This window comes from Eulemur rufifrons, chromosome 15, assembly GCF_041146395.1.
Source record: "Eulemur rufifrons isolate Redbay chromosome 15, OSU_ERuf_1, whole genome shotgun sequence".
Taxonomy (NCBI): domain Eukaryota; kingdom Metazoa; phylum Chordata; class Mammalia; order Primates; family Lemuridae; genus Eulemur; species Eulemur rufifrons.
In genome coordinates this window covers 60,403,028-60,428,984 of record NC_090997.1, presented here as the reverse complement: position 1 = coordinate 60,428,984, position 25,957 = coordinate 60,403,028, and the positions used below count along the sequence as shown (strand labels likewise).

The following is a 25,957-nucleotide window of genomic DNA, read 5'->3' as shown; positions in this document are numbered from 1 at the left end:
ACTTCTTGCAAGGAAAAATATTCAATTCTCAACAAGCTGTGGAAAACGCCTTTTGCAATTTCATCACCATTTGCTCTCTAGGCTCTTTGCTTCTGCCATAAGCAAGCTCGCATTAAGATGGCAAAACTATGTCGATAGTTTAGGCACATACTTTGACTAATTATACTGCTTGTTTGAAATATATTAAATAATAAACTAAACTTTTGATTCAAAATTGGACATTTCATATTTAATGACCTAATAGTATTTATATTGTGATGAACCCTTCCTGTCCTAAAACAGCAATTCTTTGTTGACCCCCATATCCCTCTCAACTTCTTGTTTTTCCTTCCCAACCAAACTTCTTAAAAGGTCTATATTCATTGTCTCCCTGCAGCCTCCTACCACTTAGTTCTCTGTAGCTACATTTTCATACTATTCCAACAAAACTGTTTTTGCCAAAGTCTTTTTTTGGTCAAACTTGGAGTCTGTTTTTTAATTTTCATTTGCTTGATCTTTCAGCAGTATTTGATATTGTTGGCAATTTTCTCCATCCTGTGGCACTGTCCTGTCTTGCTCTACAAAGCCCCATATTCTTGGTTTTGCTTCGGCCTCTCTGGGTTGCGTGTTTTTTTTTTTTTTTTTTTTTTTTGTGGTTGTCTTTGCCAGATCTCTCTCATTTGCTTATTCTTTAATGTTGACATTTCTTAGGGCTTTGCCTTCTTTTTTACCTTCATTTCTCCCCCCCCCCCCCGAGTTCTCATCCATTTTTATGTCTTTGTCAAGCATTTATGTTTTCACAGCTCCCAGTATTTTTCTCCTGAACTCCAAATCCGTTTGTCTGCTGGAGATCTTCATGTAGATGTCTTGAAGGAACTCAAACTGTGTGTGTTTGAAACTGGACTTTCCCCACAGAAAACCTGGTCATTTGCCATTATTCCCTTTCTGTTTTGGCATATTATCACTCAAATAATTAATTTTATCAGAAACCTAGGGCTCATCCTTTGATGCTTCCTTCTCCTGTATTTGTGATACTTGGTCAGTAACTTAGTCCAGCTGGTTTTATGTCTCAATATTTCTCAGATTTGCCTGATTGTCTTTATCTCCACTGCTACTCCAGACCATCATTTAAAAACTGATCAATTGCATAGCAGTAACCAATTTCTGTGCTTTCAGTTTTCCCTTCTTCTCTCCATTTTCTAGTCCGTAGTTGGAGTGATCTTTTCAAAACACGTATCTGATCTTGTCACCTGCTTGCCTAAAATCTCTAATGGATTTTCATCATCTTTAGGATCTTTAATGTAGTTTACAAGGTTCTCCACGATCTGGCCCTTTGCTTCCTCGGTACTACTTTGTCCTCTCTACATTCCTGTTATATTCAACTTCTTAATAGTTTCCTCAAATGTGCTAATCTTTGCCTTTCTGTATTCACTCCATCCCTTTTGTCTTCCAGTGTTCTCGTCTGAAATAGGCAGAAATATCTCCCACACCTACACATACCCAAACATCCACACCCACCCATGTTTAGTTTACTCCTGTTTGTCTTGTAACTCTTACCTTTTTTTTTTTTTTTTTTTTGAGACAGAGTCTCGCTTTGTTGCCCAGGCTAGAGTGAGTGCCGTGGCGTCAGCCTAGCTCACAGCAACCTCAAACTCCTGAGCTCAAGGGATCCTCCTGTCTCAGCCTCCCGAGTAGCTGGGACTACAGGCATGCACCACCATGCCCGGCTAATTTTTTCTATACATATTTTTAGCTGTCCATATAATTTCTTTCTATTTTTAGTAGAGATGGGGTCTCGCTCTTGCTCAGGCTGGTCTCGAACTCCTGAGCTCAAACGATCCGCCCACCTCGGCCTCCCAGAGTGCTAGGATTACAGGCGTGAGCCACCACGCCCGGCCAACTCTTACCTTAAAATATACTTCCTGTCAAGGCTCTACTGGGCCTCTAGATTAGGTTAAATTCCTTTGTTACTTGCTCTCGTAACATTCCTTACTTCTTGCATTTGTCACATTTGTACTTTGTGTATATCTTTGTTCCTGTCTAAGCTGTATGCTCTGTGAGGGGAAGGACTCTTCTGTCTAATTCAGCGCTGTATCTTCATTGCCTAGTATGCTGACTTACACATTGGAGTAGAACAGAATTTTAGTATATTTTGTATCTATTTTTGTCTTAGATAAGTAATTTTCTAGTTTTATTATTGAAAATTGTTGGACAGAATAGGATATGGTATGCAAAAATAAAAATTATGGGCACCTTTTCAGAAACATAAGCATTTCATGTAACTATATAAAACATGTATTCCATATAAGCTATATAGATAAAAATAAATCACTTGTGTCATACTCACTGAGTACTTTATGCCAGTGCTGAATGAGGAATAAGAATAATAGATTCCGTAATAGCTGACAGTATCCCCAAATGGGGTTTAATCCTATTCTATTATATTATGCTAAGTGAAATAAGCCAGACACAAAAAGACATATTATATGGTTCCACTTACATGAAGTACCTAAAATAGCCAAATTCATTGAGATAGAAAGTAAAATGGTGGCTACCAGGAGCTGGGGGAAGTGGGCAATGGGGAGTTATCGTTTAATGAGTAGAATTTCCATTTGGGATGATGAAAAAGTTCTGGAGATGGATAGTGAATGTACTCAGTGTTACTGAATGCTTAGAAATGGTAAAAGTGGGCCGGGCGCGGTGGCTCACGCCTGTAATCCTAGCACTCTGGGAGGCCGAGGTGGGCGGATCGTTTGAGCTCAAGAGTTCGAGACCAGCCTGAGCAAGAGCGAGACCCCATCTTTACTAAAAATAGAAAGAAATTATATGGACAGCTAAAAATATGTATAGAAAAAATTAGCCGGGCATGGTGGTGCATGCCTGTAGTCCCAACTACTCGGGAGGCTGAGACAGGAGGATCCCTTGAGCTCAGGAGTTTGAGGTTGCTGTGAGCTAGGCTGACGCCACGGCACTCACTCTAGCCTGGGCAACAAAGCGAGACTCTGTCTCAAAAAAAAAAAAAAAAAAAAAAAAGAAATGGTAAAAGTGGTAAATTTTATGCTAGGTATATTTTATCACATTTTGAATGAGTAATATAGTTTGGAGTAAAAGGCAGGTGATGTCTTTTCACTATTACTTCCTTTTCATTTTTACCTGTTTACATATTTCCTAGGTAAATTGTATCTATACATACTCTAGAATAGTCATTATTAAATCTTAGAGTTATTTCTTAGTGTTACTATGGATATTTATATTAGTTGTAGATTACTCAGACAGGCCAATGTGAAACAAGGTTACAACGACATTTCAGTGTGGATTCTGCCTTGAGAATGGGTATTCTTTTTTAATTTTAGATTTTGGGTCTTTACCCATTTAACCTTTGGCATCTCTGATTCTTTGAGTAAATATTTATTGTATGCTTTCTATGAAGCAGGCACTATTTTGGGCAGTGGGAATATAGCATTGAACAAAATAGGCAAAAATTCCTGTCTTAATGAAGGTTACATTCTAAGGTTCTACATTCCTTACTGCAAAGAAGTTTTTATTTCACAAAAATCATTTGTAAATTCTTTAGCAACTTTGATTGAAGCCTAGGTGTGCTCTCCAAAATCAGGAGCTGATATCCATACTCATTAGTTGTGGTGTGTCTTCCTTCTTATCATCTCACTAGGTTAATATTATTCTTTACAGAATAGAGTATTATATAATGCCTGATAGTCATTTTAAGTTAAAGCTCTGACTTTATTAATATAGACCTTATTAGACTAATAGATTATAATTATTTTTCAAAAATTACCATCCTGTTTTGATTTCCTAGAGACTTCTGTGTCACATCTGTATTGTCATATCTGAAAAACTCCAATTAATCTATTCTTTGCCATTTATTTAATAGCATATGATTTTGGCAAGTTATTTAAGTAAAACAGAGGTGATAATACTTCCTGTAAAAAAAACTAACCTTTTCAGTGCTTTTGCTTATTCATTGTAAGCATTAGTTCTTTTTCCTTTTTTCACTAATTACAGTTATTTCTTTATAAAAGAAGAACTTATGTTTTGTTGAATCCATAGTGCTATCCACAGCTTGTTCATAGTATTTAGTACCTTCCGTTCCACACTGGAGCATGCCAACTACCTCCTTCCCATTCCCCTGCATCCTGTAGCCTCTAGGACCACTGTCATGTTCTCCTACATAGTTGGGGCCTGTTATCTTAGACATCCGTAGTTAAATATCAATTCCTTCAACCAGAATATTTCCCTTTGTATATATATTTTCCAGCTCAATAGTTCTACTTCATGTACTGATCAAAAGACATTACCTTAAATAAGCGGCATGAAAGATGGTGCAGTTACATGCATAAAAGCAGCCGAAAGACAGTAACAAAGCAATTTTACCAGCAAAAGAAAGAAGAAGCTTATGAAAGTAAGAAATGGCTAGAGTGTCTATTGCAAAGGAGGAAAAACATGAATTTTTGCCAACCTTCTCCTTTTATCTACTTCTGGGTTCTTTATATAAATCATAACCAATTTTCCAAAATGCTTTCCTATATTCTTTCTGGGTATTTTTTCTGGGAAAAAAACACTGACCAGGTCCTCCGTATTCTTTAAGTTGAAGCTTTACCTAGCCCAGCATTCTCTCCCAGCTTCAAAACACGATGGACCAATTTAGAAGTCCTGATTGATGGTCAAAATGTACATTAGGACTGAGTTGAGTTTTCTCAGAACAATTATTAAGTCAGGTGAATCATTTTAATTTTTAAGTTAAATTTGATAGAACTAATAAGTATCCTAAATAGTATAACATCTAATTTTATCATATTTTTGTTTAAAGTGTTACAGAAAGATTGTAGATAGATTTGTGTTAATTATTCTAGGCATTTATGCTGTAGGCTGTGCTTAAAGTAATGACCCCATAAGAAATATTAAAACATTTTAACCTTTAGCTTTTGCTTTTCTATAAAAAGCACTTGACTTTGTGTGAGATATTCAAAATAATGCAAAGAACATGGCTATTTTTCCTTAAAATTCAAAAACCTACTTAGTTTATTTTTTTGGAAAAAATAACTAGTAAATAAATATGGTTTTACAAATTTTCATTTCAGTTGCTTTTGCCAAGAGTAAGTTATTTGACGTTGGTAACTGACAAAGTGAAAAAGCACTTTCAGAAGGTTATGAGACAAGAAGACATTAGTGAGATATGGTTTGAATATGAAGGCATACCACTGAAATGGTGAGTGAATTTTTCTGCATTATTAAGCATTAAGTATATGCTAGCTCTAAAAAGGTATAGTGCCCTGAAAAATTGTTAAAAAAGTTCTATAAAGAAAGAAATCACTAGTCTAGCTCATATAATAAGTGAGGTTTAAACCATTATTAGAATATTTTATTGAAAATATTTCTGCCTTCTGTTTGGATGCATGGATGACTGGAAGATTCATATATTCTCAGCAATAGATTTTTATATGGTACAATAAGAATATATTTGGTTATGAGCTTTTTTCCCAAATAGATTTAAAACTCCCTTCTGAATAAATCATCTTTGTGACACTATTCAATTTTATTTCTCTCTCCAAAATACTTATAATAGATCTTTATACAGATATGATTACCTAAAGTGGCCTTGTTCAAACTGACTGCCATATTTAGTTGACCGCTGTACCATAAATACATCTTGACTAGACTTGGTTTAGAATATTTAAAATGTATTGATTTCCATTTTATGTGAAAAAAAATTTGATATTGTGCATTTTTAAGAAGTGTTGAAAATAAATCCTAAATCTGGGCTTTTCCTTGTACAGGTGATTTTTTTTTTTTTTTTTTTGTACTTCCTCTGTTGTTGGGAGTGTTGTTTATTGTGCTTGCAAAAAAACTTTAATGAGGCCGGGCGCGGTGGCTCACGCCTGTAATCCTAGCACTCTGGGAGGCCGAGGTGGGCGGATCGTTTGAGCTCAGGAGTTCGAGGCCAGCCTGAGCAAGAGTGAGACCCCATCTCTACTAAAAATAGAAAGAAATTATATAGACAGCTAAAAATATATATAGAAAAAATTAGCCGGGCATGGTGGCACATGCCTGTAGTCCCAGCTACTCGGGAGGCTGAGATAGGAGGATCCCTTGAGCTCAGGAGTTTGAGGTTGCTGTGAGCTAGGCTGACGCCACGGCACTCACTCTAGCCTGGGCAACAGAGTGAGACTCTGTCTCAAAAAAAAAAAAAAAAAAAAAAAAAAAAAACTTTAATGGAACTGTAGAAATTAGAGAAGAATATTAAAAATATTAATAATTCAAGGTATGTTGGGATGTTGGTGTTGAAGTGCTGCCATTTGAATGCAGCTGAATGAAAAAGACACAGACTAAAACAAGATTTAAATGAAATAGGAAAAATATAAATAGGTTAAAAATGAACTTGCTCTCTGAATCTGGGAATATTAAAATGAAGAGTTTTTTAAAGAGACTTAGAACAAATAAAGGGAAGTGAGTTAGGTGTTTGGTAAATGCAGCTGATGTGAATCTAAGGCCTACTTAGCACAGAGTGAACTTTTGGAACTCATCTTGTGCTGATGAGATCTCAAGAGTGAGTTGATTTTTCATAGTGGTTTAGAAATATACAAGGTTGTATTTTGTATTGAGTTGTGGGTCAAGTCTCTAATCTTCTGAGGTGGTTCTGGGAAGAGGTGACAAAGTTGTCTTGTTACAGCATTCATTTTAAAATCAAAACAGTACTGCACTTTGTTATCATGTATCAGACTCCTTATGACTCTAATAGTTTTAGACCTCAGGCTGCATAGATAATGTCGGGCAGGTGTAGGTGGGCAGTGTTAACCACAGGAAAAGAGGAGGGGGGCAAAAACGAGGAGGCCAGTGAGCATTTAGAACGTAATAAGGTAATGTTTTTCTTTTTATTTCTCAGAAGAATTGGAGGTTTTGGAATGGGAAGGTGGCTTAAAAGAAGTGTAAAAGGAGCAATGATCAAGAGAGTAGAAGGAAAGGAAGGAGGAGGAAAGATTGTGGGCGAGTAGCAATAGAATATATCTGTGCACTTGACAGTTCTGTCTGTATTATAGTTACTTAAATTGTATTGCTATATGTCTTAGTTATAGATTGTCATAAGAATTTATGTGACTAACAGGGGTTTCCTATTTTGTCATTGTAAAGCAGAGTTTCTCAACAGCGTCACTATTGACATTTTAAGTCCAATAATTCTTTATTGTGGTGGGCTACCGTGTACATTGTAGGATATTTAGCAGCAGCTCTAGCCTCTACCCGCAAGTGCCAGCAGCATTCCCTCCAGTCTTGATGATAAAAAATGTTGCCAAATGTCCCTGGATGGAGGCAGAACCGCCCTCAGTTGAGAAACTCTAGAAAAGTTGGGAATCCTTAATTTAGCTTGTAAAGTAAGTGATTGCCAAGTCATCATCTTTCAGTTGCTGTTTTATTCTATCTTGTGTGGTGGTTATTCTCGTATTTGATATGGCTTATATTTTATAGGTTTGTATTCTAAATATGATGCCAGTAAATAATGTTTGGATGCATTTCTCTCTGTTACTGCAGAACAATGATTTTGGCTTAAATATACTATGTTCTTACTTTGCCAGTATTTATCCTTTTGGAAAGTCTTTTATTAAAAAGTGAAATTCTTTTCTTGTTTAGAGAGCTTATGTAAAGGTAATTATATTCAAGTATCTTCATTTTGGTTTTGGGAGTATTGACTTTTTATTATGTGATATCACTTTCATAGTTATGTCATGCTATAAGTTCATTATATCTAATGAACTTTGATGCATGTTTTCCTTTAGTATTCTTAGGTACTCCATATAAATGAGGAGTGAGTAACTTCCAGAGGCATAAATGCAATCCAGGGTCTCTGGGCTAAGTCTCGATCTTTTCTTTTTTGCTTCTAACAGTTAATTTTCTCCTATGTTAAAAAAAAAAAACAAAAACATTTTCCGAGAAATAGGATATCAATATAAGAATCTACCTAGCATTTAAGCAGTGGGCTTTATAGGATGGTATAATCCTATGAATTCCTGTCTGTGTAGGAAAGCTGCTACCACTGAAGCTTTGTAAGAAGACATGGACTTTTGAGACCACAATACAAGTGTCTTAACGGTAAAGGAGCATTTATTTGAGTAGATAGATGTATATGATAATGTCTTTCCTATATTTGATTCTTTGGTCTTTTAAATAAATTCAAGCAGGTGAGAAAATCAAACACCAGTCTAGACAATTCATAAAAGATGGAAGAAAGAGCATAAATTGATATTCCTTCTCCCTTTATAACCTTGTTCCGAGTTCTGTCCCTAATTTAATTACTTAAGCTTGTCTTTTCATATAAGGTGATAGTTCTCAAAGGTAAGAAAAAACAAACTGAAATCCTGGGCAAATCATAACTTTTATCCTACTCAGATGGTAAAATATGACTTTATCTTCCTTTTGGGAGGATGTAGAATAAGAGTATCGGGGCTTTTTTAAAAAAATAAATGCTTGGTTTTAAAGACTTTTAAGAAATAGTGTATATAGTCAAATTAGCAAGTAGTAGACAATAGCAGAATGGAGTATTCTTAAAGTAGGTTGTGTTTTCCCTCTACTGTTAATTCTTTCTTACTATTCTTTGTTCTTCTACTTGGCTAACAGATTCTGTGTGAGAAGGAAAAAATGATCCCAAACATATAATTTTCATGGAGTAAAACTCATCTTTTTTTGAGTATGGTTTGATAAGGGTTTTTTATATACAGTTGTGTAGCAACTACTACAATCAAGATACTAGGATATTTCTTGTCTTTTTTTTCTTTTTTTGAGACAGTGTCTCACTCTGTTGCCCTGAGTAGAGTGATGTGGTGTCAGCCTGGCTCACAGCAACCTCAAACTCCTGGGTTCAGTAATCCTCCTGCCTCAGCCTCCCGAGTAGCTGGGACTACCAGTTTGTGCCACCATGCCCAGCTAATTATTTTCTATTTTTAGTAAAGATGGGGGTCTCGCTCTTGCTCAGGTTGGTCTCAAACTCCTGACCTTAAGCGATTCTCCTACTTAGTCTCCTAGAGTGCTAGGATTACAGGCATGAGCCCCTGTGCCCGGCCAGGATATTTCTGTTACCTCACAAATTGCCTGATGCTCCTTTATGGTTACTCCCCTCATCCTATCTCTAACTCTTGGCAATTACTGATCTGATTTCTGTCCCAGTAGTTCTGTTTTTTCCAGAATGCCATATATATGGAATCCTGTAGTATATAGCCTTTTGTGTCTGACTTCTTTCACCTCCAGTAATGCTTTTGAGACTCATACTTGCTATTGTATGCATCAGTGTTTTCTTTCTTTTTACTGATGAAATAGTATCCCATTGTGTGGCTGTACCACAAATTGTTTATTTGCTCATTAACATGGACATTGGATTGTTTCCATTTTAAGGCTATTATGAAAAAAGCTACTGCAAATACTCACCTACAGGTCTTTGTGTGCCAAACCGTATGCATTTTAAAAGAGAAAAATTGTGTTCTGTGACATTGCTGAACTCACATATTAGTCCTAGGAGTTTTTTTTTTTTTTTTTGTAGATCCCTTGGGATTTTCTGTGTAGACAATCATGTTACCTACAAATAGAAATATTTGTTATTTCTTTCTTTCCAATCTGTAGGCCTTTTATTTCTTTTTCTTGCCTTATTAGAGTGGTTAGAACTTCTAGTACTGTTTTTGAGTAAGAGTGGTGAGAATGGCCATATTGTGATGCTCTTCATTTCAGTAGGAATATATTAGTCTTTCACAGCTAAGTATGCTCTTAGCTGCAGGTTTTTTGTAGATGCTTTTTATGAAGTTAAGGTCATTTTCTGCCTAACTTGCTGAGAATTTTTTTTTTAAATCATGAATTAAGTGTTAGATTTTGTCAATTGCTTTTTCTTTTCTAATTATGATTGCTTTTTCTGTTCTAATTATGATTGTATTTTCTTCTTTAGCTTGTTGCTATATGGATTTTTGATGTTGCACCAGTCTGGTTGTACCTTTAATAAATCACATTTGGTCATGGTATATTATTAATTACTTTTATACACTGTTGAATTTGGTTTGGTTTGTGGAGGCTTTTTGTGCCTTAAGTTCACGAGAGATTGTAGTTCTCTATTTTTTGTACTATCTTTGTCTGATTTGGTATTAGGGTAATACTGGCCTAATAAAATGAGTTGAGAAGTGTTCTGTCCTCCTGTATTTTTTGGAAAAGATTGTATAAAAATGCTGTTAATTTTTTAAATGATAGATATCTCCAGTGAAACCATCTGGGCCTGGAGATTTCTTTTTTGGGAGGTTTTTAATTACAAATTCAATTTCTTTGTTATGTATAGGTCTATTCAGCTATCTGTTTCATCTTGGTTAAGTATTGGTAGTTTATGGTTTTTCAGGAATTGGTCCTTCTAAGTTATTGGATTTAAGAACATAAAGTTATAGTATTTCCTTATTATCTTTGACTACAGGATCTGTAGTGATAGCCTCTTTCATTCTTGATATTGGTGATTTGTGTCTTCTCCCTTTATTTTTGTCAGCAGGTAGAGGTTTATCAATTTATTTATTTTTGAAGAATCAGCTTTTTGTTTCATTGATTTTTCTCTATTTTTTATTTTTAATTTTATGATTTCTGCTCTTCATAATTTTCATCTTTCTGCTTGCTTTGGATTTACTTTGCTCTTTTTTTCTAGTTTCTTAAAAGTAGAAACTTAGGTTATTGATTTGAGATCTTACCTTTTTAAGACTTTTAATTGTGATAAAATACACATAACATGAAATTTACCATCTTAATCATTTTAAGTTTACCTTTCAGTAGTGTTAATTACATTTACAATGTTGTATAACCAATTTCCACAACTACTTAGACTTACCTTGTTTATAAATGTAAGCATTTAGTGTTATAAATAATTGTTCTGTTTCAGCAGTGCTTTAGTGCATCCCATAAACTTTGATATGTTTTGGTTTTTTTTTTTTTTTTTTTGAGACAGAGTCTCACTCTGTTGCCCAGGCTAGAGTGAGTGCCGTGCCGTCAGCCTAGCTCACAGCAACCTCAAACTCCTGAACTCAAGCGATCCTCCTGTCTCAGCCTCCCGAGTAGCTGGGACTACAGGCATGCGCCACCATGCCCGGCTAATTTTTTCTATATATATTTTTAGCTGTCCATATAATTTCTTTCTATTTTTAGTAGAGATGGGGTCTCGCTCTTGCCAGGCTGGTCTCGAACTCCTGAGCTCAAATGATCCGCCCACCTCGGCCTCCCAGAGTGCTAGGATTACAGGCGTGAGCCACCGCGCCCGGCCATGTTTTGGTTTTGTTTTCATTCAGATCTATGTGTTTTTAAAAAATTTCTTTTGAAATTTGTTTTTGGACCCATGGATTTTTATGTTTAGAGGTTTTTGTGTTGTCTTTCTGTTACTGATTTCTAGTTTGATTCTATTGTGGTTAAAGAATCCACTGTAATATTGAATCTTTTAAATTTGTTGATATTCATCTGTCACTTTTGATTCCCTCATCATCTAGCCTCTAGATTCTGATTCTGCCTTCTAAATATGTCTTAAATTTCCTACTCTGTCTGAGTTCAGACCCATCTAATTTCTTATAAATGGATTATTTAACAGCCTCTGAACTTGTCTCCTTCCCTCTAATACTTTTACTTTCAGTTTATCTTCCCCAGTACCGTAAGTGATCTTTCTGAAATGAAGAACTAACATTGTTACTGTCTTTCTTAAGAACCCTTTCCTGACTTCTAGTCATCTACAGTGAGTGTAAAGCCAAACAGGATAGCATGATGTGTGCATAAGGTGGTCCATGAGCCCACTCTTTATTATTATAACTGTTTAAACATCTATGTGGGATATTTGTGCAGAAGCTTTGTACCTTAAGCAACAGCACATAAAAAATGCTAAATAAATGTTTGTTTAGTGAATGAATGATTAACCTCTTTTATTTAGAAAACTGAGGCTCAAATTGTTGAAATAATTTGTCAAATAAGCAGTAGGATGGACCCAGGTTTTGAGAGTCTCGATTCAGACACACCTGCTAACATTCTATTTTTAAATCTTTCCCCCATTCTTTCTGTTCTAATTGCTTATGTTAATTTGTCCAAATTAGAATGGAAAAATATTTAAGAACAGTGGTGTACTCATAATGAATACTCAGTAAATATGTTGTTGATTTGTAGAGTGCTTCCAAGGAGATATGTCTGATTAGAGCTTTATCTCTGTAGTCCTTTATGTCTTTAACTTTAAAAAATTACGTGGAAAAAGGAAAGTGCTGATCTAACTCAAAATATGAGAATCTCTTTTTTTTAGTCTGATTTGATTAGTCAGCAGAGGGTGCTCTAACCTTGCATTTTAAGTGGTGAACTTTCTTGCTAATACAACTTCAGTGTTCACAATTTATACTTATTACTTTTATGTTGGAATTATTTTAAGAGAACAGTTCTTGGACCTTCTAAAGGATACTTTTTTAGTAAACCCTAATTTTTATTAAAGATCTTAGATCTTTAGGCATAAAATTTAGAAAAAACTTCTTGTTTTGTCAACTATAAAGCAAAGTATCTCTAATGGGAAATTTTATTTTGTATAAATTGTGTTATTTTTAGGTTGAGTTGTAAAAGTAAAAAGTTGAAACTACTTTTTGAATTGGAAAAAAATATATAGTCATGTGCAGCATAATGATTTTTTTGGTCAGTTATGGACTGCATTTACAATGGTGGTCCCAGGAGATTAAATTCTGTGTTTTTACTGTCCCCTTTCTATGTTTAGATGTGTTTAGATAACACACATACATATCATTGTGTTACTGTTGCCCACAGTATTCAGTACAGTAACATGCTGTACAGATTTGTAGCCTTGGAGCAATGGCATATAACCTAGGTGTGTAGTAGGCTATACCATCTAGATTTGTGTAAGTACATTCTGTGATGTTTGCACCATGAACAAAATTACCTAATGACACAGTTCTCAGAACATACCCCCATCCTTAAGTGATGCATGGCTGTATTGATGTTGATCTTAAACATAATAGAATGACTCAATTTAAACTGTGTGATTTCAAAAATAAATTTTAGCAAAATGCTTCAGTGAAAACTTGTGTACAATTTTTTTAAATGTAATGCTTTAACATTTGAATCATAAATACTGTGCAGATTTTTCTCTTTTATTTCCAGTCTTTTTTAAGGTTGTGAATTTCTGGAATTTTATACATTATTCTGTAAACTAAATTTTTGAAATGTGGTTTAATGGCATTTTGTATATGTGGTATCCCCTTATTTTTATACTTTCCGTACATAAGAATAGTCTGAGAAAGCTGTGAAACATGTTCCTACTTTATAATTTGTAGTTTGTGTTTGTGTCACATATAGAGTAGGGTATAATTGATTGTAATCATCAAATTACTTTGGTTTACATTTGTAGTTGCACTCTTTTTTTTTATTCAGTGAAATGTAATCCTGTTTCCAGTGAATTGCTAATGTAGCCAATGTCTGAATAGGAGACATTTATTTCAGTGAAATGGACTTGGGCAGTAGTTCTCGTATGGGGAAAATCCTTTCAATGCTGATCTTAGAACATTTGTACTGGTTTGCTATCTGAATGCTGATGTTCAGACTACAGTGATCTCCTTTCTGAGAATATCCATTATTGATGTACTATATGCCAATATGTGTATTTATGTATCTTGGCAGTAATTAAAGGATAAAGAAGAAAGAAATTAAGCAAAGAAATATTAAAATACAGTCATTTTGAGAATTGAATCTGGAAAAGGCTAGAGCAACGTAAAAAAGAGAAAGAAAAAGAATAAAATGTGAAAATAGATATAACACTAAATATTATGGTGGTCATTTTTTGTAGAGCAATAGATTGAGCCTTTAGCTAGTTGGGTCGTCTTGTAGGATATACAGTCAGCCCTCCAGCTGTTGGTTCTGTATCCATGGATTTAGGCAACCACCGATTGAAAATGTTCAGGAAAAAAAAACAATAAAAAGTAAAATACAACAGTAAAAAATAATACAAATAAAAAAATCCAACACCGTTTAACAACTATTTTTACATGGCATTTACATTAGGTAGTATAAGTAATCTAGAGACAATTTAAAGTATATGGGAGGATGTACATAGGTTATATGCAAATATTATACGATTTTATATCAGGTATTGAGCATCTGCAGATTTTGGTATCCAAGGGGGTCCTGGAACCAATCCCCCATGGATACCAAGGGATGACTGTATTCCAGGTTCAAATTCTTACCACTTCCTTTTCTATTAAATTTAGGTTAGATGGCAGGAGTAGCAACATAATTGCCAATGGTTACATTTACTTACAGTTATGGCTTATGTGGTTTCTGTTTTGTGGGTTAGGAACCTTCTGACAAAACTGTATAGAATATCTGTTTAGAGTTAAGCAAATTAGTACTTTTAAAATCCTTGATGTATATCAGATTATAGTGTAAGAGAGATTCAGTACGTTTAATTTTTGTCAGTTCTGTTTTCTTTTGAATTTTCTTGAATATTAATAGATTCATCAGAAATAAGCAATCTGGGAACCAATTAATTCAGATAGCATATTTGTTTAGAATTAATATCCTTGCATTAAAATAATTCTAACATAAGCATCCACATTGAACCACATATGATTTGTAGAAATAAGTAAATGATTATTTTACTCCTAAGTTTTATTTTTAGAGATCATTACAGGATAATTATTATATCATTTAGAAGGTTTTCATGTTAATACTTTATATATATTTAAATTTAAATATTATTTAAATAACCATATATTTAAATTTCTCTCCTGATCCTTAGTATACCAGGAAAAAGAGTTACCATCATTTAGTGTCTGGGACCAATGAACTTTTAAAAAACATACCTATTTTTAAGTCATTTTGTAAATGTAGAGAAGTTAAAATAAAGGAATAGTGTATAATAGCTTTATTTGAAATTTTAATAAGCCTGTAAGTACAGCAAATTCAAATTTTCATCCCATGTTTTCTTGGTTTTGAAGATACCTAAAATGGGCAACCTGCTTGCTCTTAGTGCAACTAACTGCTCATCAGTTGTCATACATTCAATTAGGCCTCAGAGGTTCTAGCTTATTATTGCTTCTGGCACTTTGTGCACCTAACAGCTATACTTGAAGAAAATTTGTTAAAACTTTTGACAGTTCATGATTTTGTTATAAAATATTTTTTTCTATTAATAAGCACCAATTGGAATGATTAGTCTAATTTTTTTTTCATGTCTACATCATCTAATTCTTTCCTTGTTATACAGATCTACCTTTGCCTTTTTCCCAGTAAATTGTGGTGTGCAAGTGGCATAAAAGATGAAAGAATATTGTCATACATCCTTTTCATAAAATGGAACGGTCCAGGTTTTTGTCATAAAATACCATTGTGATTAAGTCCCTTCTGTTGAATGACTAAGCTGATGAAAGTACCATCCTTTTGTCCTTAGAAGTATATTGTTCTTCTAATAGTTTTTGAGTTCTATAAAATTTATCTAGGATATCATCATCTAAAAGACTTATCTGAGATTTTATCTAAACAATCAGTTTCACTATTGTTATTAAAGTCTAGAGTACTGCTGTTTCTTTGCATTCATCTTTTGATTTGTCTAATAATTGTGAAATATCTTTGTCAGTTTTCTTCTCTTTGCCATTATAGGTGGAAAATGAAAAATTTAGAATTTTCAACTGTGTTAATGATAGCTAAAAGTAGGCTCCAAAGGTGGGGTCTGAATTCTTATTTTGCACTTTCTTAAAAGATGTTGTAGTACTTTAGGCAACATAATAGGAAAATGAAAGAAGGGTGTATTCTTGTATCGTCTTTCCAGGCATCCCATTATTCTTTCAAATTCTTATTATTCTAGTCTTTTTTAGTATAATTGGGAATAATTGATGAATAATGATGAAATAATTCCTAGAACGATGAACTAGCAAAATGTTTCAAGATATAGGACACAAAATAAGATCACTAAGATACTGTAATAATATATCTTAAATTTATAAAAGGATCCTGTGGATCCATATAGCAATTATTAGATAGAATATTTTTTCATCTTTCTTTTTTATAAGTTTTTTCCTGTTGTTAGAAGACATTTATTTATTTATTTTCCTTGAGACAGAGTCTCCCTCTATTGTCCAGACTAGAGTCCAGTGGTGTTATCATAGCCCATAGCTCACTGCAATCTCTGACTGCTGGGCTAAAGCAATCCTCTGGCCTCGGACTCCCGAGTAGGTGTGACTACAGGCACAGGGCACCATGCCTGGCTACTTTTTGTAGAGATGGTGTCTTGCTGTGTTGCTCAGGCTGGTCTCAAACTCCTGGCCTCAAGCCCATCCTCCATCCTCGACCTCCCAAAGTACTAGGATTACAAGTGGAAGCCACTGCTCCCAGCCTTGGATTACCTTTTAAGAAAGAACAAAAGTCATGAAGTACCAATCATTAAAATAGTTCGAACTGCTCAAAAAAGAGATTCAGAACCTAACATTGGGTCCATTGGATCTTTATGTTGTGCCGAGGGCTAAATATTCTGTGGATCTTTATTGATTTATACATTCAACAGCTATTTATTGTTTACTTTGTTTGAGATTCTGTGCACTTACAGTTTTCTTATTTTTTTTATATTGAGGTAAAAATAGTTGCTGATTTTGTCTTATGTGTAACTTCTATTCTGACCCAATTTTTTTTATTTTAAAATTTATTTGATTTTATATGACATTATAGATTGCTTCGAGAAATAGTATTTGATTTAACTTTAGAATTTGCTTACAATTCCATTTGTGAATGGCAGCAAATGTGTGAAACACTAGATTGCTAGTCATTTTATGTGATAGCAGATAAATCTTAGAATCTAATAGATCACCTACTGAATTTGCTTAAAGGGATTCTGTATAATTTGCAGTGCAGTTTAGAATTTGGAAAGCAATATGCTCTGTCATTTTGAAATTTTGAGTCTTTAGTATGAATACCAAGTAAATCAAACCTTATTAAGTACCCACATTCATTCTTAACCTAGTTGCAGATACCTAAGAGAGACATTCTAAAAAATAGATTGAAGATTTAAAAATGTCTCTTTTGTAAAAGTATGAGACGTTATTTAGAGCATGCACAATTTTAATACTTCAGAGAGAAAGACCAGAATTGGACAGAATCTATAACTTGTCTATAGTGTAATATGTATTTTTTAATTTTTATTTTAGTTTTTGGCTGAGGCCAGAGTTTTTCCTTGTTCCAAAAACTTTCCTTCAGTATTATTTTCTAGTTTGGAAAGGTTAGTATTAGATGCTGACTTCTGATTAGAGAGAAATTTAAGGGTTATTAATAAGAGATAGAATACATATAAGACTGAAACTACCCTGCTGTTTTATTTTTATTGACAGGGCATTCATCCTGAATTCATTCTAAATAAATATATGATCTCTAGTAACTTATGACTTCCCATAATTATATAGAAGTAAGCAAACAAATAATATTAACCAACATTTGAATCTTGACAGAGTTACTCATTTGAGAGAAATTAGGTATGATTTCCAATTTTGCCCCTCTTAAATCTAGAAGTAACTCACTAATAGATTATACAGATAAAAACAGAACTGTATATAACACGAAGTAGTCCTCTTTTTTCCTTTGTTGGGAGTACAGGTTGAACATCTCAAATCTAAAAATCTACAATCCAGAATGTCCCCAAACTTTTTGAATACTGACATGACATTCAGAGGAAATGCTTATTGGAGCATTTCAGATTTCTGGATTTGGGCTACTTAAGCAGTAAGTATATAATGCAAATATTCCAAAATTTGAAACACTTCTGGTCCCAAGCATTTTGGATAAGGTATACTCAACCTGTATTATTTAATTCTGATTCACTAATAAAGCTGTCTTACTTTAGATTCTTTAAAACAGTGGTCTCCAACCTTTTTGGCAGCAGGGACTGTTTTCATGAAAGATAATTTTTCCACAGACTGGGGAGGGGGAGGGAATGGTTTTAGGATGATTCAAATGCATTGCATTTATTGTGCACTTTATTTCTATTATTACATTGTAATATATAATGAAATAATTATACAACTCACCATAGGTTGGGGACCTCTGCTTTAAAAGAATGACTTAGAAAATAAAATTTGTCCATTGAAATCTGTAAGGTTTGTATTAGTCATGTTTGTTTATTGGTAAGTAATTTATTTCACTATTAGTAGTGGTTATATTAGGAAGAGTTCTCTTTTTAGGAAGTCAAACTTAAAAAAAAAACTTTAGAATTATGTTTCAGAAGAATATTCAATGGCTTGGGAAAATGTTGGCATTATATTATTATTTGAAGAAAACAGGTTATAGTACGGTTTGTAAAGGTTATTTCTAATCTATATTTAGATATGTATGCATAGGAAAACAGTGGAAATTTATATGCTAGAGTGTTTGTAGTAGTAACCACAGAATAGGTGATTTGAATGCTTTTTAGGTACTCGTCTTGGTTCTTACAATTTTCTAAAATTTTAAGTTGTTTTAAAAATCAAAAATATATTTAAATAAACTTTAAAAAAATGATTGCCTATTATGAATACTGGGATGATAATTATGTGATATAACAGTACATATGGCTGATAGAGAATGCCTCAGCACAGCAGTCCCCAACCTTTTTGGCACCAGGGACAGGTTTCATGGAAGACAGTTATTCCATAGAGGGTGGAGGGGGAAACGGTTTCAGGATGATTGAAATGCATTACATTATTGTGCAGTCAGACCTCTCTGCTAATGATAATCTGTATTTGCAGCTGCTCCCCGCACTGGAATCACTGCCTCAGCTCCACCTCAGATCATCAGGCTTTAGATTCTCATAAGGAGCGTGCAACTAAGATCCCCGGCGTGCACAGTTAACAGTGGGTTCATGCTCCTTCAGAAATCCAAAGCCACTGCTGATCTGACAGGAGGTGGAGCTTATGCAGTGATGTGAGTCATGGGGAATGGCTGTAAATACAGATGAAGCATTGCCACCTGGCCCGCCACTCACCTCCTGCTGTGCAAATCAGTTTCTAACAGGCCATGGACTGGTGGTACCAGTCTGCAGCCAAGGGATTGAGGCCCCAGGGGTTTGGGACCTCAGCCTTAGCACAATACCATTGTGTATTTTGGGGAATGAAATAGTTAGAAGGAAAACACTTGATGCCTAGAAAGCGTATCTTACTAGGCCCAGGCATGTAACTGTATAAAATGTTACCTTCTTGTTATTTCTGATTAAAGCCCTGACATTTGGTGTTAAAACATGTGGTGGAAATTTATTTTGGAGTTTTGTAGTTATAACTTTACATATTTATGCTCTTTTAAAATGTACTCTTTCATTTTTAGGCATTATCCAATTGGTTTGCTATTTGATCTTCTTGCATCAAGTTCACCTCTTCCTTGGAACATCACAGTACATTTTAAGGTATAGTTTAAATAGCATTTCCCATTTGTCCCACTTGTGATACTTAATAAATAGATTTAGAGTAGAATCTTTTTGTTAAAGTGATTTATTTCCTTTCCCATGACACTTTTTTAGTTTCTAAGCTTCTGTTAGTGTTTATCTATAAAATACTTATCAATTTCTTTCTAACTCTTGACAGAAACATTTAAACTTTAATGTTTTCTTTTAGAATGTAATATACTATGTTTAAAATTTATAATAGTTTTAAAAATTGATATTTTAATAAAATAAAATTTAATAATTTTAATTGATGGGTGTAAATATGGGCATGAGAGTAAAGAGGGGGACAACCTAGTACTATTGAGCAATTCTAGGGCTATTTTGATTGAATTAAGAGAAGGGATAGGAGATGGAAGTCAAAAGATTTGATCTGCCTCTAAGACCAGGCAAATTTAGTGTGACCTAATTTTGCCTCAATATGTTATAAAACACTGGTCCCTCATGTCCCCAGTCACCTTGCTTCTGCTCCGTTCCCCACTCCCAATTCACAAATACCATTGATGGATTGGAAACACTTCTATTAGTTGGTCACCAGCAGTGATTCTCAAATGGCAATGAGTAGTGGGAGGGAAGTAGGTAGAGTTTGGAAAAGGTGTCTGATTTTCATTCCCATTAGGTGTACACATTCAAAGTTACTACCCAAATTACTGCTGCTCATTAATTCTTTTTTTTTTTTTTTTTTCTTTGAGACAGAGTGTCGCTTTGTTGCCCTGGCTAGAGTGAGTGCCATGGCGTCAGCCTAGCTCACAGCAACCTCAAACTCCTGGGCTCAAGCAATCCTACTGCCTCAGCCTCCCAGGCATGCGCCACCATGCCTGGCTAATTTTTTCTATATATATTTTAGTTGGCCAGATAATTTCTTTCTATTTTTAGTAGAGACGGGGTCTCGCTCTTGCTCAGGCTGGTCTCGAACTCCTGACCTCGAGCGATCCACCCGCCTCGGCCTCCCAGAGTGCTAGGATTACAGGCGTGAGCCACAGAAAATTAATGTTTTTATAGGAATTTTTGTAGTTTTTGAATTCTGGGAGAGAAATACTATGCAATTGCAAAGTGTTAATTGCTTTATAATATATAGATTTGGATGTTTGCTTTGCTTTGTTTCTCTATTTACCAAAACATGAAAATGGTATCTTTTAAAGGCTTTTCTAATTAGTTTTAAGGACATTTTTGATTTCTAAACTTGGTTACCCTATTGAGAAAATTATTTCTGTCTCCCTAATTTTTTATATTGAAAAAATTCAAACTCGTATTAGAAAAGTTGAGTATGGTCCGGTGAACACCCATTTGCCACTTGTTAACACTTTTCCACCTTTGTTTTATTTCTCTTTCTCTGTGTTCCTTTTTTTTCCTCTCTGATTTTTTTTTTCAGTAATCCTATAGGCATGCTACTTTATAATGGAAAGGTTGCTTATAGTGTGTGGAATTTTTAAAATGGGAGTTAGTGTGATTCAAAAATTTAGTGACATCAAGTGAAGGCAGTGTGCTCTTTTAAATGCCCTGTTATGGTGCATATCCTAAATGAAGTTTGTTTCATAGAGCAAACAAATTCAGTAATGCCTTGGTATTTCTCTTTCTTTCTCTCCCAGTAACCTGGTGCTGATTTGTTGCATTTTGGTTTTGATAAGAACAGGCATTTTAATTTTGAATTTTGTCAGGAATTATTAGGGGTAAGAGCTCACATATGTTAAGCAGCATAGCTTTGGCGTTAAGTGCTTATGTGCCAAACTCTGCTGAATGCCAGGGATAAGACAAGTTAGGTGTTTGGACCAAGACAACCCTGTCTTTTATACTGTGCTTTTAAAAGGCCTGCCATTGGTCCTGACTGTTCTTCGAGCATGCTTATATGACTGACCAAGCCTCTTTTCTGATGGACAAGTTCTTTCTTGCTAGGCCAAGAACCACTGTGTTTCTTTGAAGGAATTTTCCATATGCCTGCATCTTCTGTTGTATGTTGTTGACATAGGTCTGAGGTGGCTTTCCTTGTTGAGTGTACTTCATGGTCTCTCCTCCTTTGCTTCTATCACCACCTGCACTTCCCAGCTATAAATATTGCTGGCTGTTTTGTAGTATCGGTCAATAGTATGTTATATTAGTTATCTATTATAGCTTAAAACAACATACATTTATTCTCATAGTTTCTGAGGGTTAGGAGTCTGGGCATGGCTCACCTGGATCTTTTACTTAGGGCCTCATGAGGCTACAATCAAGCTCTTGGCCAGGCTGCATTCTTATCTTGAAGCTTGACTGAGGAAGAACCTCCTTCCAGGCTCACTCAGGTTGCTGGCAGAATTCATTTCCATGTGGTTGTAGGATTGAGGGCCCTATCTTCTCATTGGCTGTCAGCTGTCAGCGCACTCAGAATCTAAAGACTGCTCGAAGTTCCTTGTCTCGTGGACTTTCCCAACATGACCACTTACTTCAAGTCCATGGAGAGAGTGAGTCTAGAGGTAGTCTGGTAGCAAGACATAATCTTATGTAAAATGACTTAATCACAGAAGTAACATCCCATCACCTTTGCCGTATTCTTTTGGTTAGAAACAAGTCACTGGTTATGCCCACACTCAAGGGGGAAGGGATTATAGAAACATCTAAATACCAGGTAGTGGAGGGTCACGGAGGGTCATACAAACTTAGGAATTTATGAAATAAGGCTTGTTTAGTCATTAATTAATTCATCAAATATTTATTGAAGTTAACTTCTGCTTTTAGCTGTGACAGAGTAGCTGGCACTGGGTTTTTCCTCTAGCCATAAACAGCTATAAAACAGGACAAAATACCTGAAGTACAGCTGTTTTTAGCACAGAACATTAGAAAGAAAGAGAACAAACAAGGCGAGCCTTATGTTTAGCCCATCTCTGTGCTTTGAGACAATTTCCTGATTGTGGCCTGGTGAGTAGAACTCATGCAGAACAAGGAAGTTCTGCTGAGCTGAGGATGCAGAGATTGGAGTTCTGGGCTGCAAAAGTAGCTGGAACTTTCTAGACCACGGTATCAGAGAAGAGGAGCCAAAGTATGTGTGTGAGTTCTCCAAGGTACTTGACCACGGGCTGGGCTGCACATGTATAGGGGATGCTCTGCAAGGCCCAGTAGAAAGTAGATGTTACAGAGTTACGAGTGGAAAAAGATACGGAAGTCTTACGATGCTAGGAATTGTTGGATTCCAACCCATCCAAAGTGGAGAGACATCTAGTTAACACATTGGGCAGTTAACCGGAGATGCCAGAAAAGCCATCATTTGGGAGTAAGGATTGTACCTCAGAGTGGGAGTTGGGAAACTGTGGCCTGTGTGCCAAATCTGGCCCATTGACTGTTTTTGCATGGCCTGTGATATATGGGTAGTTTTTACATTTTTATGTGCTTGAAAAAAATTTAAAAAAATGTTTTGTGACATATGAAAATTATGTGAAATACAAATTATGTGCCCTTAAATAAAGTTGTATTGAAATGCAGCCATCCATGGAAATTCATATACATACTGTCTATGGCTGCTTTTGGGCTATAACAGCAGAGTTCAGTATTTGCAATAGAGACTATACTACCTGCACAGTCTAAAATATTTACTGTCTAATTCTTTACAGAATGTTTGCCAACGCCTCTTGTAGAGTAAATGTTGCTGTGAACCTGCCTTTTTAGGACTAAGGAGAGCTGCCAGTAAATTAACTGCCAGTCAGAACAAAACTCAACACCTTAAAGGAAGACAGTATAATCTAGAATCCTTACAGCATATTCACAATGTCTACAAAATAATCAACAATTTCTAGACTTAATAAGCAGGAAAATGTGGTCCATATTAAGTATAAAAAATTTTTTACTCTCAATAGAAACTGACTAAGATAACCCATATCTTAGTATTAGCAAAAAGTGAATTAAAAGCAAATATAACAAATTTAATGACTTAAAGGAAAAAAATCACAAAATTATAGAACTGCATAGAACATTGTCTGAGATGAAAAATTTACTACATGTGCTTAACAGCAAATTGAAGATGGCAGAAGAAAGGTTCTTTGAACTCAAAGACAGATCCATAGAAATTATCTAATATGGAAAACAGAGTTGGAAATTGGGGAAGAGAAAAAAAACAGCCTTTGAGGTAATATCAGGCAGTCTAAATACATGTAATTGGAGTTTAAGAAGGAGAGGAGAGAGAATGGGTCAGAAGAAATATTTTTAAGAAATAGGCCGGGCGCGGTGGCTCACGCCTGTAATCCTAGCACTCTGGGAGGCTGAGGCGGGTGGATCGCTCAGGGTCAGGAGTTCGAGACCAGCCTGAGCAAGAGCGAGACCCCGTCTCTACTAAAAAATAGAAAGAAATTATATGGACAACTAAAAATATATATAGAAAAATTAGCCGGGCATAGTGGCGCATGCCTGTAGTCCCAGCTACTCGGGAGGCTGAGGCAGGAGGATTGCTTGAGCCCAGGAGTTTGAGGTTGCTGTGAGCTAGGCTGACGCCACGGCACTCACTCTAGCCTGGGCAACAAAGTGAGACTCTGTCTCAAAAAAAAAAAAAAAAAAAAAAAAAAAAAAAAAAAAAATAATGGTTATACTCCTCAATTTCAAAGCTATATTAATAGTAATCAAAACTATGCGGTACCTACAGAATAGGAGAAAATATTTGCAAATCATACACTATCTAATAGGGGTCTAGTGTACAGAATATAGAAATAACTGAATGAAAAGACAACCGAATTAAAATTGGTCAAATTATTTGAATAAACATTTCTCTAGAGAAGATATATAAATGGCCAGTAAACACATGAGTGATGCCCAGCATCATTAGTCAGGGAAATGGAAAGAAAAAACAAAAGACCACAATGTGTTACTCCTTCATACCCACTAGATTGACTATAAATTGAAAATATATGTCTACACAAAAACTTGTACATGAATGTTTACAGCAGCATTATTCATAATAGACAAAAAGTGGAAACAACCCAAATGCCCATCAGTTGATGACGGGTAAACAAAATACTGTATATATCCATAAAATGAAGTATAAGTCAGTCATGATAAGGGAAGAATTACTGATACATGCTACAACCTTGAAAATAAGTGTAAAAAGAAAAACACAAAAGACTGCATATAGTTTAATTCATTTATATGGATTAAATGAATAACTTTATGACAATAAATTTGACAAATAGGCAAATTAAATAAAAACACAAGTTACCAAAACTGACAGAAAAAGAAATAACAGAAATGAATAGCTCCTTAATCTATAAAGAAATAGAATTTAATAATTTTAAAAACCTCACAAAGTAAAACTCCTTGCACAAATAGTTCATGGGTGAAGTCTGTGAGATATTTAAGAAATAACTAATGTTAATCTTTATGAACTTTTTTCAGAAAAGAGAAGGGGAAGAAACACTTCCCAATTTGTTTTAGAGGCCAAAATAACTCTGATACTAAAACCTGTTAAAGACATTAAAAGAGAATTGCGAACCAGTATCTTTCATGAATGTGGATAAAAAAGCGTTCAACATACTAGCAAATTGAATCTAGCAATTTATAAGAAAGACAATATACTCCATCACAGAGTTGAGTTTATCCCAGGAATACAAGATTGAATCAACATTCAAATATCAATCAATGTAATAACTGCATTGACAGAATAAAGTAGAAAAATCATATGATCAAGTCAATAGATACAGAAAAGACCATTGACAGAATTCAGTACTTGTTTGTCATAAAAACTCTTAGCAAGCTTAGGAATAGAAGGGAATTTTCTCAATTTGACAAAGGGTATATATAAAAGGCCACAGCTAAAGTCATACTACGTGATGGTTTACTGAATATTTTACTCTAAGATCAGGAAAAAGGCAGGGATGTCTGCTCCTCCTACTAGGCAGTTCTGCTATAATGCAACATATGTGTTCTTAAAAATCACTGTGTTATTAAAAATGGTACAGTGAAAACCCTAGGATTTATAGGGAAAAGGATTACTTACGGGAAAAGGGTTAAGAACACAGTATCTAAAAACTTGCAGTGACAAACAAAAAGACAGAAACCTAGTAAAAACCATAACACAGTTTTATATAGGTAAAATGGTTGAAGAATACATAAATACTATAATAAGTTTGGCATTTCATATTGTAAAAGACTGGAAGTTTGCTTGTGGAAATGGGCATTGGAAGAGTTGCAGCTTGTCACTTGTGAAGAAGAAGGAGTGTTATTAAATCAGACAGAAAATTGTAACACCTGATCTGAATGAGTATAGCTCATAACATGAATTGAAGTAGCTGTTTTGAGATGTGTGCATGTATGCTTTGTGTGTATTCCTATGCCAGTTGGTTTAGCTGGGTGCAGTTTTCTGTGTTCACCTAAGTGTTTTTTGTGGACAATGTCTACATATGTAAATATAAAATTCACTTTGTGCTCAACTTGTTCCCTAATATAGCAGTTGCTCTGGAACATATGCAAAGGCGTAGAACAGATAGTTTACAGAACATATATGAATTTACCAATAAGCACATGAAAAGGTACTTAACATCTTTTGTCATCAGGGAAATGTAAATTAAAACCACAATGAGATATTACTTT

At 34.8% G+C, this 25,957-nt stretch overlaps 1 protein-coding gene across 6 annotated transcripts in view; it reads left to right on the top strand.

Annotated features, from left to right (window-relative positions):
• The window catches only part of ATG5 (autophagy related 5), a 126,113-nt gene that overhangs the window by 12,979 nt on the left and 87,177 nt on the right, over window positions 1–25,957 (top strand). For 4 of the 6 annotated variants that reach the window (XM_069487478.1, XM_069487475.1, XM_069487476.1 and 1 more), the window contains exons 3-4: window positions 5,079–5,206; window positions 19,300–19,378. The exons of 1 other annotated variant lie outside the window; for it this stretch is intronic. In XM_069487478.1, coding sequence (XP_069343579.1) covers window positions 5,079–5,206; window positions 19,300–19,378 — 207 coding nt within the window. The remainder of the gene's footprint in view (window positions 1–5,078; window positions 5,207–19,299; window positions 19,379–25,957) is intronic. One more of the 6 variants, XM_069487479.1, reaches the window with a different exon arrangement.